General features: G+C 52.0%; 5 protein-coding genes across 5 annotated transcripts in view; 2 read left to right on the top strand and 3 right to left on the bottom strand.

Moving 5' to 3' along the window:
• Window positions 1–163: 163 nt before the first annotated feature.
• Window positions 164–2,478, bottom strand: LOC131211104 (uncharacterized). The gene is made up of 5 exons (XM_058204457.1): window positions 2,394–2,478; window positions 1,710–2,253; window positions 1,385–1,574; window positions 470–1,276; window positions 164–388 (listed from the first exon to the last, which is right to left on the bottom strand). Exons 1-5 carry the CDS (start codon window positions 2,476–2,478, stop codon window positions 164–166), a joined length of 1,851 nt encoding a protein of 616 aa, XP_058060440.1.
• A 3,078-nt stretch (window positions 2,479–5,556) lies between these two features.
• LOC131211974 (uncharacterized) lies at window positions 5,557–8,121 on the bottom strand. The gene is made up of 5 exons (XM_058205675.1): window positions 8,112–8,121; window positions 7,811–7,872; window positions 6,458–7,654; window positions 6,092–6,385; window positions 5,557–5,769 (listed from the first exon to the last, which is right to left on the bottom strand). Exons 1-5 carry the CDS (start codon window positions 8,119–8,121, stop codon window positions 5,557–5,559), a joined length of 1,776 nt encoding a protein of 591 aa, XP_058061658.1.
• Window positions 8,122–9,044: 923 nt separating this feature from the next.
• LOC131212746 (general odorant-binding protein 19d-like) lies at window positions 9,045–9,689 on the top strand. Its single transcript, XM_058206740.1, has 2 exons — window positions 9,045–9,135; window positions 9,210–9,689. The coding sequence occupies exons 1-2, from the start codon at window positions 9,070–9,072 to the stop codon at window positions 9,582–9,584; spliced, it is 441 nt and encodes a 146-aa protein (XP_058062723.1). The 5' UTR covers window positions 9,045–9,069; the 3' UTR covers window positions 9,585–9,689.
• LOC131212745 (atypical kinase COQ8B, mitochondrial) lies at window positions 9,675–11,881 on the bottom strand. Its single transcript, XM_058206738.1, has 2 exons — window positions 10,348–11,881; window positions 9,675–10,283 (listed from the first exon to the last, which is right to left on the bottom strand). Exons 1-2 carry the CDS (start codon window positions 11,865–11,867, stop codon window positions 9,731–9,733), a joined length of 2,073 nt encoding a protein of 690 aa, XP_058062721.1. The 5' UTR covers window positions 11,868–11,881; the 3' UTR covers window positions 9,675–9,730.
• A 3,311-nt stretch (window positions 11,882–15,192) lies between these two features.
• The window catches only part of LOC131211964 (uncharacterized), a 3,309-nt gene continuing 2,893 nt past the window's right edge, over window positions 15,193–15,608 (top strand). The window contains exon 1 of the mRNA XM_058205662.1: window positions 15,193–15,225. Coding sequence (XP_058061645.1) covers window positions 15,193–15,225 — 33 coding nt within the window. The remainder of the gene's footprint in view (window positions 15,226–15,608) is intronic.

Below are 15,608 nucleotides of genomic sequence, written 5' to 3'. Positions count from 1 at the left end.
ATGCGAACGTCTAGAACGCGTGGTGTGACTACTACGGTTTAGCGAGCAGAGTATACGCCAGATGGCTGCTGCTGCTGCGCCTGAGACTAGATACCGGCCCCCTTTCAGAGGGACCTCGGCCTGAATGGGGGCCAATGTTGCGTGCGTCGTTCCTGCTCCCCGACTACAGAAACCCATGCTCGTTCAGGAACTCGTCGCTAATTTCGTTGTCGTTTATGTTGATCAGATTGCTGAAATCGCTCTCGTCGAAGTTTCCCATGTCGGGCAAATAGTACGGGATGGTTTCGACCACCACATTCGGGCCCGCCTGGACCTGCTGGACGTTGGTGAAGAATGGCACAATGATATCGTCGTTCGCCGGCTGCGGTATTTCGTTGTCGGAGAAAATCTGCAACAATAAGAACCACACGGCACGGTCCATTCGTATTAGAGACACACGTTGGACCACGCCAACCATCGGTAAGCATACCTCATCCACCGACAGGTTGTTGAAGATACTCGCACCGGTCTCCCCGTTGATGATGGAATCGAAGTTAATGGGACAGTTTTCCACCATCGCGCTAGCCCGGATCAGTTGCTCCTCGTTTAGCGGTATCTCCCCGGCTGCTGCTGCTGCTACTACCGGGTGATGATCGGGCGGCAACACCGGCGAGTTCGCTACCAGCACCTGACCGCTGCAGTCCAGCGACCGGACGGTCGGAACATCCGTGGAAATCCGGGTAACCTCACCCACCATCCCGGGTTTCCCGTAGTTATCTATGATATCAATCGTTACACTGGACACCGGAAGGGGTTGCCCCTGCTGCTGTAGCTGCGTGGCCACCGGCACTAGATTAAGCTGCGAGCTCGTGTTGTTGTTCCGGTCAATCGTTGGCGGTACTGGGGAGCCCGAGCTGGGTGGCGTCACAGCGACCTCTCCCGCCAGTTCGAAAGGTGTCCGCCGGCTTGGCTTGCACAGATTGTGGTTCACGGTCAGCTCGTTGTTGTTGTTGGTACTCTGTCCAAAGTCTGAACCTACGTTCGGATCGCTGCCAGCGGTGGTGCATCTCTTCGACGGTGATCGTGCAGCCGATCGTCCACGGTGGCCGCTGCCACTGTTGCTGCCGCTGGTGGTAACGTTGGCCGACTTATTGCGCTGCCGCACCCGAACCCGGCGCCGTTCGCTCTTTGACACATCCATCGACAGCTCCCAGTAGCCGCCCTTTCCCTTCTCGTCTTTGGCCCGTTGTACTTTGGTGAAGAAGAAACTCAGTGACAAATTGTGCCGGATGGAGTTCTGTCGGCAGCGAGGGAGCGAGAGAGAGAGAGAGAAAAGAAAGCGAGAAACATCCGGTGAGTAACCCGTTCGACCGTTTGCAGGACGGAGAATTGCACGCGACCTTACATTCCAATTTTTGTGCACCTTGTAGTAGGCGAACTTCTCCTGGATCCATTTGCATATCTGCTTGAGCGTCATGCGGCCCTCCTCGAGCATGGCCATGGCGATGATTTGTGCATAGTTGAAGGGTGGTTTTTCCAGCGCGTTCGTCACCGCCGTGTACTGCTCCCTGCGCTTATCGTACGTCTCGCGGCTCCTGCAGCGTGCCGTGTCATCGCAGGGTGGTGGGGCCCGAGAACGAGAACAAATAGAGAACGCGTGCCCAACGGTTATTGGCGCTCGCGCGAGCGTGCGCGCGCGCGCCATGCCCCTGCTGTGGGAGTACACCTACCGTCGTACTTGGGCAATAAATTTGTTGAACCGTGCCGTCGGTAAATCTGTCAGCGGCACATCGGACGGAGTCAGGTTGGTGATGTTCTTCAGCTCCGTCAGCCACGACAGGTTGGTCAGTTCCGGTTCCGAGTCGTCCTCGATGTCCGCTATGCCGGCGCCCGATTCCAGCTCTTCTTCAATCTCGTCGTCCAATTCCTCTTCCATAGTTTCTTCACCGCCAGGCGAGCATCCGTCGGCGGGACCCTCACCGGACCCCATAAAGTCGGTCTCGAAGCTTTGATCCAGTTCCGAGTTGACACTGGACGGAGTCTGGGCTGGCACGTTAGAGGTGGAAGGAGAGTCTACAACAAACGGTTGCGTTGGGATGGCACCGGCTGTCCCAGGAAGGAAGGCGGGCGCCGGCGAGCTAGCCATGTCCGCATCGATCGATGCGCTGCTGTTCAGGTCGTCCACCGATTGTTCGGATACGGTCGACCCGGCGCTCGAGGTGGCCGGCGTTAGGGGGAGCGTCATATTCGGAGCGTTCAGCACGTAATCGTACGCTATAGGGAAATGTCAACGGTGGAGTCAGGACATCGAGCAAAAGGATACTTATTAGCAAGAGCCACTGGAAGGGCCGCATCCCGCGATCGATGCACAAAAACGCAACCAGGTGCAGTTCCCCAATCACTAAACCACTTACAGCTCATGTCGTTGTTGTAGATGATGATGGTGCCCGGGATTTTCAGTAAATTGTTCAAAAGGTCATCATCCTCCAGTTGCGTCATGGTGATTGCGTATCGGGTGCAAACTACCGCAGGAAACAGTGGCAAGCCGCAAATGAACGATTCAAATCAATGCCTTTGTCCGGGGACTCCGCGGAGTGGCAGATTGACACACGGGAAGGGAAAAACGGTCACTAACTGCGCACTGCGTAGATCCGTGGTCCACACGTCAACCGTTCGTCTGCGAGCCCAGGCCATCGAAAGCAGCCGCGGCCATTACCACGCGTCCTGTCCGTAGTGGCCTCCTGATTTCTGGGGGCTTTACACAAATGTTTCACCGGAGAAGATAAATGGAATTGCTAGTGCCAGTTCTTCCCGCCGTAGGCAGTATGCTGCAAGACGCGATGGTCCGTCGAGAGTCCCTCATTAAATATTCACTTTCTTCACGGACCCCTAACGGTTCTCCGGTGCTCGCTGCTCTATAGATTATTCACGCGCAAAGGTGCATCCATCTTGTTCTTCACCTTCACAAACCGCGATTCGAATTCAGCGTTCCGAAACCCTTTAATTCGTTAGACCTCTTCGGAGGTACCTGCTCCTAAATCCCGCGCCACAGATCGATTTTCCGTTCACAACTTAATACCATCAGACATTTCTTCGTTTCCACTTTGCAGAAATGCGACTTAATATTTGAAAATATCCGGTAAACGGTATCGGGTAAAGCACAACCAGAAGCCGTGGAGGGTTCACAACGCTGAACGGTCCCCAGAAATCCGCATCGATTCAATTGATTTTCACTACATGGCCACCATCTTGAGTCACCATCTTTTTTTACCTGCTCACTCACTGGTCACCGGACGGCCCGGAATCCGTGGATACTCTCCGTGTACGCGCGTGTCCTTGCGGTCCGCTGCTAGTTACGACTGGACAAAGACTACTCCGTTCGGGGACCACTTCGGACCGACTCTTGGTGGCCAGTCGCACTCTCTCTCTCCCACTTTGTAGTGGTCAGTGTTTGGACCACGTAGGTCAGCGGTGCGCTATTGGTCCCACTCTGGTCACCTGACGAACGAAGGTGATCCGCAGATGGACCCCGGGCAACGCAGGTTCGTCCTAGAAAAGCCGGACACTCTCGCCAGACACGCTCGCGGGCGGACACTCTTCCGTAGTATTCGAACGTCCGTTACAAAGTGTACGCGCGGGTCCTCGCCGAAAACGGTGTCCCTTTTGCCTGAGAGCACGCCCGAACTGGTGTTGGTGCCGTGGCAGCTGTCCTCTTCTGGTCCGCTGGTCGACACCCTGGACTCGGAGACGCGCGGAGCCACAGACCCCAACCGGACGCCAGACACGCTGTTCTGTTTCACTGTACAATTTCAAAACTGTCCCCACCACCGCCACAATGTCCGCGCGAGGTCCTTTTAACGACCGTATCATATGTTACGTGGCGTTACATCTGCGGACGGTTCTGTATGTGTGTGTGTGTAACGTAAAATGCGTTGTTTAACGGTTGGCTGCCGAAAGGACCTCTCTCTCGCGGCCCGCGTCTGATGTTCTTTTTCATCGTTTTTTTTTTCTTTGCTCCATTCCACTTCCTTTCCGTTCCATTGACTGACCCCACATTGGCCGCGTGCTTGGGGTGTGGTGGGACACAATGAATAAACAATGAGCAACGTGCGAGCGAGACAGCAGGATGCAGAAGTCCTTATTTCGAAGGAAACAGGGTCCCAAGAAGCCGTGTGTGTTTGTTACAGCGTCCTGTGTCCACCGCCGAGAGGGAGTCCATTCCACTTTCCACCAGTATATAGGCCCGGAACACATCCGGTGTATCGGGTTGATTGCACCGCAGGACACTATGACGTCACTAGCCGCTAGTTCGGGCACGGACGGAGGGAAAAGAGCGCAAACTTTGACCCGGAATCCGTTCAGCGGGATTTCAGATTCTATGTTTAAGCGTGTGGTCATGGTCCGGTCGTTCAGCAATTCTTAAATTCACTACGTGACGAAGCATGTGCAGCCGCGCGTGACCACCGCTGCGTAGTTGCGCGTCCTTTGGCGTCATATTGCGTCCCGGGCCAGATGTACCGGGACCCATTGGACCGAGTCTTCTCAATCGAAGGCTCGGCGCTGCAGATGCAACGAGGGCTACAGCAACAACTCATTGGACACCGCATCGATCGATTGCGTTTAATGACTCCGCAGACGAGGGCAATTATTTACCAGTGTCCATCGTTGAAAACTGTTCCGTCCTGAGCGCAGTCTATTTTATTTTGCTTGTATCATTTACTTGTATTGAAACATATTGAGCTAAAATGTACTCCAATTTGATGTGTGCTGGTGAAAGGAACCTTAAGTTACGGGCACTGGACAACCTTTTTTGGGGCATTTATTTCTACAGAGGGAAAGTTTCTCATGGCACGTGGCGAAGCTATAGATCCTTGTGGAGTGGCCCGTGACGTGGCCTTGAATTGCGTAGTTTGTGTCCTTTGCCATTTTTACCCTCCTACTCATTTCAAAAGCTTAGCTTACTGGTCATCATGATCACGTGAAGAGAAATCACTACAAAGGGGCTGCTGTCAACGCTTGGACCGCGTGCCACACAAATTGTGGCGCCATCGGCATAATACCCGAACCCTGCGTCCGACCCGGGTCCGATTATCTAAAGCGTTCCCTCCGCCGGCCAGCCATTAATTGACACCACCAATAATTGTTCCCACATCAAGCCTGGCGCTCAATCAACTGTGGTAGGGTATGTTTCTATTGTTGACGGGGCCGAAAACTATAAAGTGGATAGTGGCCACTTCACCGCCCAGGAACACAGGTGGTGTTGCCGTGCTGTGCACGCGATTGCCACCCTCCGTGGCCCGGGACCCTTCAGTAGCAACCCCACGAGTTGTTAGAGTCTGCTGCCGGGAGGGTTCCGAAACAGGACACACTTTACTGCTGGTGTTGCTGCTGCTCCGGCTACTGTTATCAGATCATCAAGGGTCCGATTCTGGCTGGGGACGGGGACACCACGTTTTATTATGTTCCCGGTCCGAATTTGAGAGGAAATTTCTAAAAGAAAGGGGACGTGTCGTGTAAGGCTCGACACCTTGCTCATTGAAGGGCCACCCCACAAGGATGTGTATCGTTTTGGCTGATTCATTCCAGGGAGCCCGCCGTGCGGCTCGACTCGACTCGGTACCACAGGAGCTCCACGAGAAAGGACACCAGCCCGAGCGCGAGTCCGATGACGAGCAGGAAGAGCGCACCGAGCAGGTGCGACGGTTGCAGTGCAATCGGGCCCGGATTGTCGAACTTTCGGGACGACACGATGGCGTGCTGGACCTTGTTATCACCAAACTTTGACACCACCTGTCAGGACGAAACCGGGCGAAGAAGAATTACTCCTCCGTTTGCGGAAAGTGTAACACATTTGCGGACATTTTTGGGGCGGTCGCTTCCGAAGGGGGGGCAGAAGATCGGCACCGGCGTGGGGCCGGATTCATCCGGATCCGGGAGGCGTTGGCATACATGCGCAGTGTGTGTGCGCACCGCAGGCCAATATTTGTCTCTTTTTACCACACGCACACGCGACAACTGACCAGCCCCCCTCGGACCGTGGGACACTAGACGGGACGCGTGACCCTACGACATAGAGGCGAGTACATAACGAGTCTGCCGCTCACTACCTCACCTTGGCTTCCCAGTAACGCTGGATGCCACTTTCGAACACGGCCAGCGTCAGCTCGTCGAATTCGTTCATCAGTGGCCAGGTTTTGGTGGCCATTGCGACACAGTTCTCCCAGTAGATGTCGTCGACCATGATTTCGAAGCTTTCCACCACGTCGGCCGTGATGTATTCCCCGACGGCATAGTGGCCATAGGGAAGCCGCTCAATAGTGAAGCCCATGTCGCGCTGTTGGGCATGCCGGTGTAGCTCATCCTTCGGGTAGGTGATAAAAGTCTCCAGCAACGTCACGATGGTTGGCTTGATGCGGTCAAGACAATAGGTTAAATCAGTTTGGATTTCATCTTACAGCGATCCAACGACGGAACGAACCTGAGTGGCCAGTTGGATCGAAAAGATCCAAGCATCGTGTGTGGAGCCCCACCGCAGCTCACTGTCCGCTAGGTCCTGCACCGTATCGATAGACTTCTCGAACCGCGGCACCGTCATCACGCTCGACAACCCGCCACTGTACGCATTCCCGATCATCAGGCCCACCATCAGCAGGGAGCCGACCAGGATCATCTGGGACACGAAGAGATTCTTGTTGATCCGCAGCAATACCGTTTGCAGGATGAAGATGGACATCACCACCATCACGGACTCGCAGACATCGACGCGACCGTGGTCGGCCTGAGACGACCGCTTGGCGATGGTGATCCGGTGCGCTGCGGCGTTGATCAGTATTTCGAAGATCGTCGCCACGAAGAACGTCGCAATGACGGCGCCCCAGAGTACGGGCGAAAACGGCAGGATCGGTGTCATCCACGAGGACAGTTGCAAAGGCTTGGGCATCACGCACGTCACGCCGGTCCGCGAGATCGGTTTCGAGAGTGCCAGAAATTCAAATTCCAAGAACCACGAATAGAGAGCCCCAACGCCGATATCCGCCCGCCGTTCCACTACCGCGCCGAGCACGCCGAATCCGGTGCGATTCGGAAAAGTCTGGCCCCACTCGCCATCGTCGTCTACTGACACTTCCAGCTTGCAGTTGAATTTGACGCAAAACTCTATCATCAGCCGTGCCTCGGTTCCATCGATTGACATCACCCGCCGGTGATCGAGGTAGGCGTTGGCCTGTTGCTGCTGCTGCTCGGATGATTCGGCGCCCTCAGCCAACATGCGCCAGACCGTGTACGGTTGATAGTTGAAAATGGCCAATCGCATGTCGCGTCCTCGAAGGTCACGCCGTTTGTTCGGGAACAAATCGATCCGATCAACCGATAGCGGCTCTGTGTCCGGTCCCGAGCCTAGGTTGCGGCTGTCCAGCAGCGTCAGTTCGCTCGCACTTTCGGCGAGGAAGTTTGTCAGAAGGTCAACGTGGCCGGCGCCGTTGGGCCGTATCAAAAGCAGGTCCAACATATCGTCGATTGCACTGTGGTTTAGGATGGTCCCGACCTCGAACTCGTTATCGTCGGCGTCCCCGACGATAAATACCCGTTTTTGCGGGTAGCGTGCGATGGCGCGATCGTGGACGTACCGGAATTGATCCATGAAGTCGAGGGCCGTCGATGGCGTTAGAACGAAAGACTGTGTGCCGGAAGTGCGCAACCGGAGTGGGGATGTAATTACTCTGGTTGTTTTTTGCAGTGGTCAGATGAAGGTTATGTCATCGTGTATTCGCGTACCCTTCACAGGTCAGTACGGTTGTGGGCTAAAGAGTGAGTACGGGAGGGCGGGCGTTACCTGACATCCGTTTTCGATGGCCTGCAGCAGAACGTCCAGTGGTTCGTATGCGAAATCGATCACTATGAACGGCAACGGGAACCCTTCGGGGACGCTCCTTGCCGACCGAACGAAGGCCGTGTTGATTATGAAGCACGTGCAGAAAAATGTCCCCAGATACTGGTGAACTAATCAAAACGATTAATAAAACTTTTTGACCGTGACTAATAACCGGATCGTAGTCCCTTACAGACACTTCGGAGGAACAGCATCAGCTCAAATTCGGTTCGTACGCTTTCTAGTTGCACTAACAACGCCTCACTTATGTTCATTTTGACACTTTCTCGTTTGAGTTCCGCCCGACAGTGAGGTTATGAAACTTTCGGCGATGCAAATTCTATTTTATTCCGCATTCCTGGCCCACAACCGATCGTGCCCCGGGCGCTACATGTTTAAGCTTACAGCATTGGCTGGAATGTAAAATTTAAATCATTACCTTCCGTCCAACAAAACAATGTCGTTATTGTGTTTGCTTGCTCTAAATTTCTCAATTACCTCGACCACAACGTGCCCATTATCATCGGCCCGGTAACTCCTGCATCGCAAATGAACCGGAGCCTTAGAAGTTATTGAAACGTTTTTTTCTGGATATTTCTCCGGTTGGTCAATACGTTAAGCGGGAAGCTAATCACTCTCGATTATTGGATAGCAAACAGATCGGTTTTTTGGTTTTCAAATTTCTAACATACCGAATCGATTGGCGGAAAAGGTTTGCTTCAAATGGGAGCGCCGGAGCTACGGAAGTAAATGCTTTTCCTTTCCGTACCATTAGTCACAGCGTGGAATGCCCATTCCGGATCGTATCGTTCGGGTTGATTGCGATAAATCTTGTATCAAGTGGCGGGAAGTGGCTGACATGGTACGCGAAGCCGTTTCATTTACAACCTATCGTATCGACAATCGGCTGGCCAGAGCATGAAAACAACAGAACCCCCTCCCCTTCGCACACGGTTCCCGGCTCCCAAACGGCGGGAAATTGGGCGGCAACACCGGCGGTCATAACGACGGTGGCGGGGCGTATTGCAGGAAGCGAAGAAGTAAATTCTTATAATTAGCCATCGCGGATACTGTACCAGATTGTATCACGCGAGTACCGCCGGTGAATACGTTGCAGCATGCAACACACTACGGCTGCGACCGGGAATTTTAACGGCTCAATCTATAAAAGAAACATTGCCGAGAGCGTGCACGGTGCAGTTAGTAAGTGAAATCGAAACGTGATGCTCATGATGAAGTTCAGCGCGGTCGTTTTGATGCTGGTTGGACTGGCGTTGGCCGGTGCAAAGGTAAAGCACATGAGGTGGTGTGTTAGTGCAACAAGTGGCTCTGTTTAATCGATTCTTTCCCACCTCCCGATCAGGCCGATGAAGTGTCGGACGCGAAGCAGATGTTGCGCGGTTTAACGGCCGAGTGTAAAACCAAGGAAGGGGCCAGCGACACCGATGTGGATGGTTTCGTGAACGATGAAGCGCCGGAAACGCGCACCCAGAAGTGTCTGGTCGCCTGCATGCAGGAGCAGTTCGGAGTGTCCGACGGGAAGGCATTCCAGACGGACGGCTTCATGGAACTGTCGAAGGTGTTTATGAAGGGCGACGAGGCGAAGGTGGAACTTGCCAAGGAGATTGCTGTCGACTGTAAAGATGTAACCAACGAGGATCGCTGTGAGCTGGCGGTGTCGATCATGAATTGCCTTAAGGATTCGGCCGAGAAGCATGGTATCTCCTTGAAGCATTAGCACCTTGGTATCTTTATGCCCTCAATGCTCGCATTTCGTTCCCTAAAAATAGTATACACTTCCCAATAAACCTCAGGCTAGTTATGGCTTTGTGACCAGTGCCTTTATTAAATATTCCGTTACACATTGCTGGGCGGTTCTATCGTTCAATCGAATTTGTAATTCTGCATCACTTCGTTAAAGATCGGTTTACAGTCGATTTTGGCGTTAAGCCGGGCACACAGCAGAAACACCCCGGACAGCTTTCGGTGCAGCGAGTAGATCTCCTCGGGAGGTGGACACAATCGGTGTGCGACCATCACCGGCACCAGGGCCGCAATTTTCTTCGTCGTACTCTGTCGGCCAAACTCGAACTCTCCAGGCACGCTGAATATTTCCCCCAGTATCAACACTGCATCGATGTGCGCATTTTCCATGGCCGCTGTTTCGTAGCCGGTCAGAAATCCCATCTTTCGCGAGAGCTCCAAAATCTTCTGGCGATCATTTTTGGTGGCCGCCATTATGACCCTTAAGTAATCGTCCATGAACGGTTTCTGGTAGAAGCGTGTGGCTCCGAAATCGATCAGCATGAGGCGCTTCGTTGATTCGTCGTACAGGAAGTTGGACCAGTTCGGATCCGTTTGCATGCACCGGAAGGTAAACAGCTCGTTAAGGCACAGCTTCATCACACAGTACGCTATGTGATCGCGGTGCTCTTGGCTGAAAAGAGAAATCGATCAGGTGATCAGCAAGCCGGTAAATTCGGTCGCGTTCCGGCGATTACCTTAGGTCAAAACATCGATCCATTGGCACCCCCGGGACTAGTTCCGTAGTCAATACGTTCGCTGAGGTTAATTCCTTGATCACCACCGGCACTCGGTACTCGGGCATGTGCCGAATCATATGCCCGAACCGTTCCGTGTACTCTGCTTCTCGAGTGTAGTCCACTTCCCAGGCCAGTTCCCGCTTGGCCACGGCAACCACATTGTCGATAAATACTCCGGCAGGAAACACATCCCAAACTTTCAGCATCGACACGAGGTTATCTATGTCACTCTCGATACTTCTGGCCACCCCCGGGTACTGTATTTTGATGGCCACCTCCGTGCCACCCTCCTTCAGCACCCCTCGGTGTACCTGTCCGATCGAAGCGGCAGCGAACGGTTTCTGATCGAAAGTGGCCAGCTTCGAGCGCCAATCGGGTCCGAGCTCGGAGACGAGCTGTTTCTCCACCTGCCAATCGGGCATATAGTCGGCCGCTTGCCGGACACGCTCGAAAGCCTTCACCAGCTGTGGTGACACAATATTCGAGTCCTGTATGCTCAGAATCTGTCCCAGCTTCAGGGCGGCACCTCGGACTTTGCAGAGCGTATCCACGATGCGCTCGGCATTGGTTGGGCTGAAGAGGGCTTGCTTCACGTCCAGCGTGCCACCGATTCCGAGCGCTCCTTTGGCCAGCTCGTTTACCGTGCCCAGTCCCAGACCGGCAAACAGTCCACCGAAAGAAGCCAATCGAGCCACGCGTGATGAGGGCACCTTGCGTTGCTTGGCAACGGTACTCAGCTGGGGTAGTTCGATCGGGTTCGAAGGTTTCGATTCGTGCTTGATCGTTGATTGATCGTACGAAGACACAAACTGCATCATGCTTTTGATCTGCTTCTCGTCTTCTGCTAAACCTTTCGAAGGAGTCAAGGGCCGTTCGGTCTCTACCGGTTGTTGAGGAACCTGTTTTGGACTTTCTGTTGCTTGCGCTGGGGATTCAATATTAGGAACGGTTGTGGCGGGTGCTGCTTGTGCTGTTTGCTGGCTTGCAGTGCGTTTGGTGTTTTCCAAACTCAACCGTACTTCCCGGTTTTTGCTGTGCTCGGACAAAATCGATTCCAGTTCTTTCAGGGTTATTTTGGAAATGTCCAAGCTGCCGATATCGCCTGCACCTTCCGAGGATGACAAAGGATGGCCTTCACCAGCGCTTGCATGCGCTCGCTGTTTCAGTATTCCATCGGCAGAAAGGGGACCAACCTTCGGCAGAGCGGCTACCGTAAGCTGACGCAATCCTTCCGCAACGACCGCCGTACGTTCGATGGTTTCGCGCAGTACTCCTCCCGCTTTCTCCATCTCTTTCGATGGATTATTCAGCACTTGCCTAATGGTCTGTTCTCCAGCCACCAACTGTTGCTCGATCAGCTCCCGCACACTCGAATTTGCCCATACGTGCTCGACGTTACGGCCCTGCGTTTTGGCTATCGCATCGGCCACCAGCCGTAGGCCTCGCAATATACCGACAGCATCCTGGGCGCGGGACATTTCAAACGCTGGTAGGTAACAAAATACAAGCGTCCCGCTTTTACACAATATAACACTTTCGAAGGTGAAAAATAGTTTGCTTAAAAATCCTACAAATCCTCCAGATATCACACTGAAGTGCTTCACAACATAATACGTTATTAGATAACTCAACACACAGCCGAGAGCGCGTTTGTGCCGGTGTTTTTTTTTTGTTTCGGCGTTTCGAGAACTGTCAGTTGAAGCGAATGTAAATAAACCGGTTCGAGTGTACACAAACCGCGCCGGTTACTAGCGAACCGGTTCAGCCGCCGGGCGGCTGTTGTCTCTGTTGTATTATTCAAATACACGTTGGTTCGTTGGGAGCAAACTTGGTTGTTTTTTCTCACACAGAAGAAATCGATCGATATTATGCTCTATTTTCAACGAGACAATTGAAAAAGAAACAGTTCACTGAGTGCGCCACTTTTGGCGCCAGTCTTCAGCTGTGCCGCACACATTTCTCAAACTCCCATCGTGAACTGCATTGCGAAAAAGAAGACATTTTTTGCAATTGCTCGATTTTGCATGTAGCAAATGCTCCACTAAACCGTGTCCGATACCTTTTTTGCAGCAGGGTGCATGAAAAACGGGTCAGATGATGCTGTCGAGGCTTTGGTGAACGTTAAAAAATCGAGTTCGCAATGATCGTTCGGCCGGCCTCCGGGAAGATTTCATTGTTGTGACCACACACGCTGACGCTGTGTGATTTTCTAGAGGAAATAGTCTATCGGAAACACTGGACCAACGAAGCAGAATTGGAGACCATGGGTACGGGTTGCATCACACGCGGTGTGCTGATTATTGGTTCGCGGGGCTTATTGGTAAAACACAAAAATCAACGGATCGGCAAAAAGCTAATTATCATCGGTCCGCAGCGCCGCCATGAAGCTATGGTCGCGATCAGGGTTTAATTTCTCCGCCTCATCTTCAACGACTTTCTCTGTGTCGTCGATGGCGTTTGTTGTTGGTGCAGATTGCGCCAGCGATCGCCATTGAACCGCAACCAATAGATGTTGATTTCATTTCGATTTTATTTGACTCACGCAATAAGCTTTCGTTGAAACGTTTCCCTTCGCCCAAACAGAGGATCAGTTTGTTCGTATAAAGCAAATCCTGTTCGAGAGATGGAAAGTGTCGAAGTGATAACGAGACGAAGGACTTTTTTGATCCGCACGCCCAAGGTGCCCTACCAAAAGCTCTTATTGGCTGTTAACCTTGACTTAATCAAGCTGGAGTTTTGTGGAAATGAGCGCCGGCTTACGGTGTGCCAGCAGCGTGATCTGGGAAAAAATGGAGACGATCAACTCGCGTCTCGCGGGCACAACCCCAACGACCTTGAAATTCAAGAACGGTGGTCGTTAAAAAGAAGTATCTCACCGACTACCGGAGGTGGGTGCAAATTGGGCTCATTTCGTTTCCGTTTTCTCATGATTGTGAGTTGTTTTTTCCAGACCACCGTTGGTGGTAATCAGCCAACAAACAATACTTGTTGTTGATGCGAAGGAAGAAAAATGCGCTTTATTCGGGCGACGCACGTCGATTAGTAGAAAATTTTGCGTTTTAATCAAATACGGTGCTACGCCTTCGGTTGGCCAGATATTATCTATTGTGTTACACAGCGTGCTGTATCGGGGGGTTCCTTTCTATTACCACGTTCCTTCACGGTTTATGGGCATGATAAATCATCCCTGCATCCCATGTCAAAAGCCACCAAAAGTCGGGGTTTCGGGGTCGAGTCGACCCGGGCATTTAATTTATGCTTGGGTGCTCGAGAAGGCATGCACACGCAATCAAATAAAAAGTGACCTCCGTGCACACACCGTTTCGGAATGCTTTCGGAATGATGAATGAAGGCATTGAGTCGGGAGGACAGTTTTTTTAAGGGTACAGTCGGCAATCTTGGTTCTTGGTGGAAAAAAGCTCATTCAAGTAAAGCAAAAGTGATTATCTCAATATTTATGAGACACGCCAGGGACACAGCATCTCACGATGGCAATAAATAGAAACGAAATGACTATTGGCACCGTTGGGCTTTTCTGCACTTCACGTGGCGATGGTTGGTTGCAGAGAGAAGAAACAAGTGGTCAATTTAAATGAAAGCACGTCAAAAAGAGCTCGAATGCGCCATTACGCCGCTCGCGGTAATGTCTCGCTGTCTATCGCCGCCATTATTCTAGTGTCACCACGCGGCACTAGTTTTACGCCATGCCACGCCAAGTCCATCGCAACACCCCATCAATCATCGGGGCCGAAGTCAATCAAAGTTCCTCGCCCGAGACTTTCTTTCTCGGCCCGCTCTCCGAACCTCACTTGCCGCCGTTCTTCTGCCGCGGTTCGAACGATTATGCAACCGAAAAAATTGATTGCACTTGCACTTTACTCCGTTGGGTCGACTTTCAATAAATCTATATCAAATCTAGGGAGGGAGCCAGGTCGCGACTTCCTCAGCCGATGGTATCAGTCTGAGCCGCCAAGACGAGCGCCACCACCAGAACGAACGCCTGCTTCCGTGTCACGTGGCGCTTGGAGCGAAAGAAACCGAAACAGATCAAAAACATTGTAGCGGCCACATCTCTTCCTCTTCGCGTTGGTTCAGCATTCGCACCTTGGCCGGGCCGAAGGTTTCGCAACCGGTCGACCGGACGCCGTTCCGCGTGCCAGGCGAAAGTGTAAGGCGAACGCGCGTTCTAAAGGCGGCCAGTTGATTGATTTGCGCGATCGGTTAATTGGTGAAGGGGGTCATTTTTCTTCGTTTTCGCGCTCTGAGCGGATGGAAGATTTTCACTCGAAGGCTCACACTTTCCATTCGGGCAGTTCGTATGGAGATTTGCCAAAAGAGTTTCGTTTTTTTCCAGTCAGTTCTGTGATCGTGCTGTTCTGTGAGGAACCAGTCACTTGGTCTTGGTCGGCTGCTGGTTTGTGGCCACACGTGTGGTGATTGTTTTGCAGATGATCGTTTCGGCCCGAGTAGTGCGGAAAATTGCTATTATTTTGGCAGCTGCACCTCATATTTCAACGACCATTTAGCGCCATGCGTTATTAGCATGCAATTATTTGGCGTTTATTGGTACTTCAGTTGAAAGACAGAGTTAGGAATGGTTGCTCGGTTGGTTGTCTGTTGGAAAAGCGAGTTCGAGCTCGATTTATAGTACAGGGTTATTGATTCCCTAGTTTGAAAAAAAGAACTTCAAAAAACTCTTCGTTCAGATGGCCGCCGCGGAATCAATGGCAACAGTCAATTTTGATAAGACTTTTTTGTACATTTCGAGTGTTACCTCACCCCTAACTTGCCATGCAGCCGGCCATGGTTTCGATTCCCAATACCGGCGAGATGGGGGTAGGCCCAGAACTGACAACCCGTAAAAACACACCGTTACAGAGAGGAACTGATATTAACAGGCCAGACCAAAACCGCTCAGCAGTGGTTGCCGAATAATAAGAAGTAAAAACAGGTATATGTAACGTCATAACGTTGCTCCATCAAAGACAATGTTTTGTGAGTTATAATTATCCTTTATTGTACTGGTTCAAACAAAAGCTATTGGTTCTTTTTGTGAATTTTCGAATGAGATGATAGTGCGGAAAATGAATGGAATGCTTTCTTACAGATTTTACACACAAACGGCTTTTCACCGATATGAATCCGAATGTGATTTTTTAATGTGGATAACACTGCAAACTTGGACGGACAATGCGGACAAAGAAGATATTGGTCCTTGT

The sequence above is a fragment of the Anopheles bellator genome, chromosome 2 (assembly GCF_943735745.2).
Source record: "Anopheles bellator chromosome 2, idAnoBellAS_SP24_06.2, whole genome shotgun sequence".
NCBI lineage: Eukaryota > Metazoa > Arthropoda > Insecta > Diptera > Culicidae > Anopheles > Anopheles bellator.
This window is presented reverse-complemented; position numbering and strand designations above follow the sequence as displayed.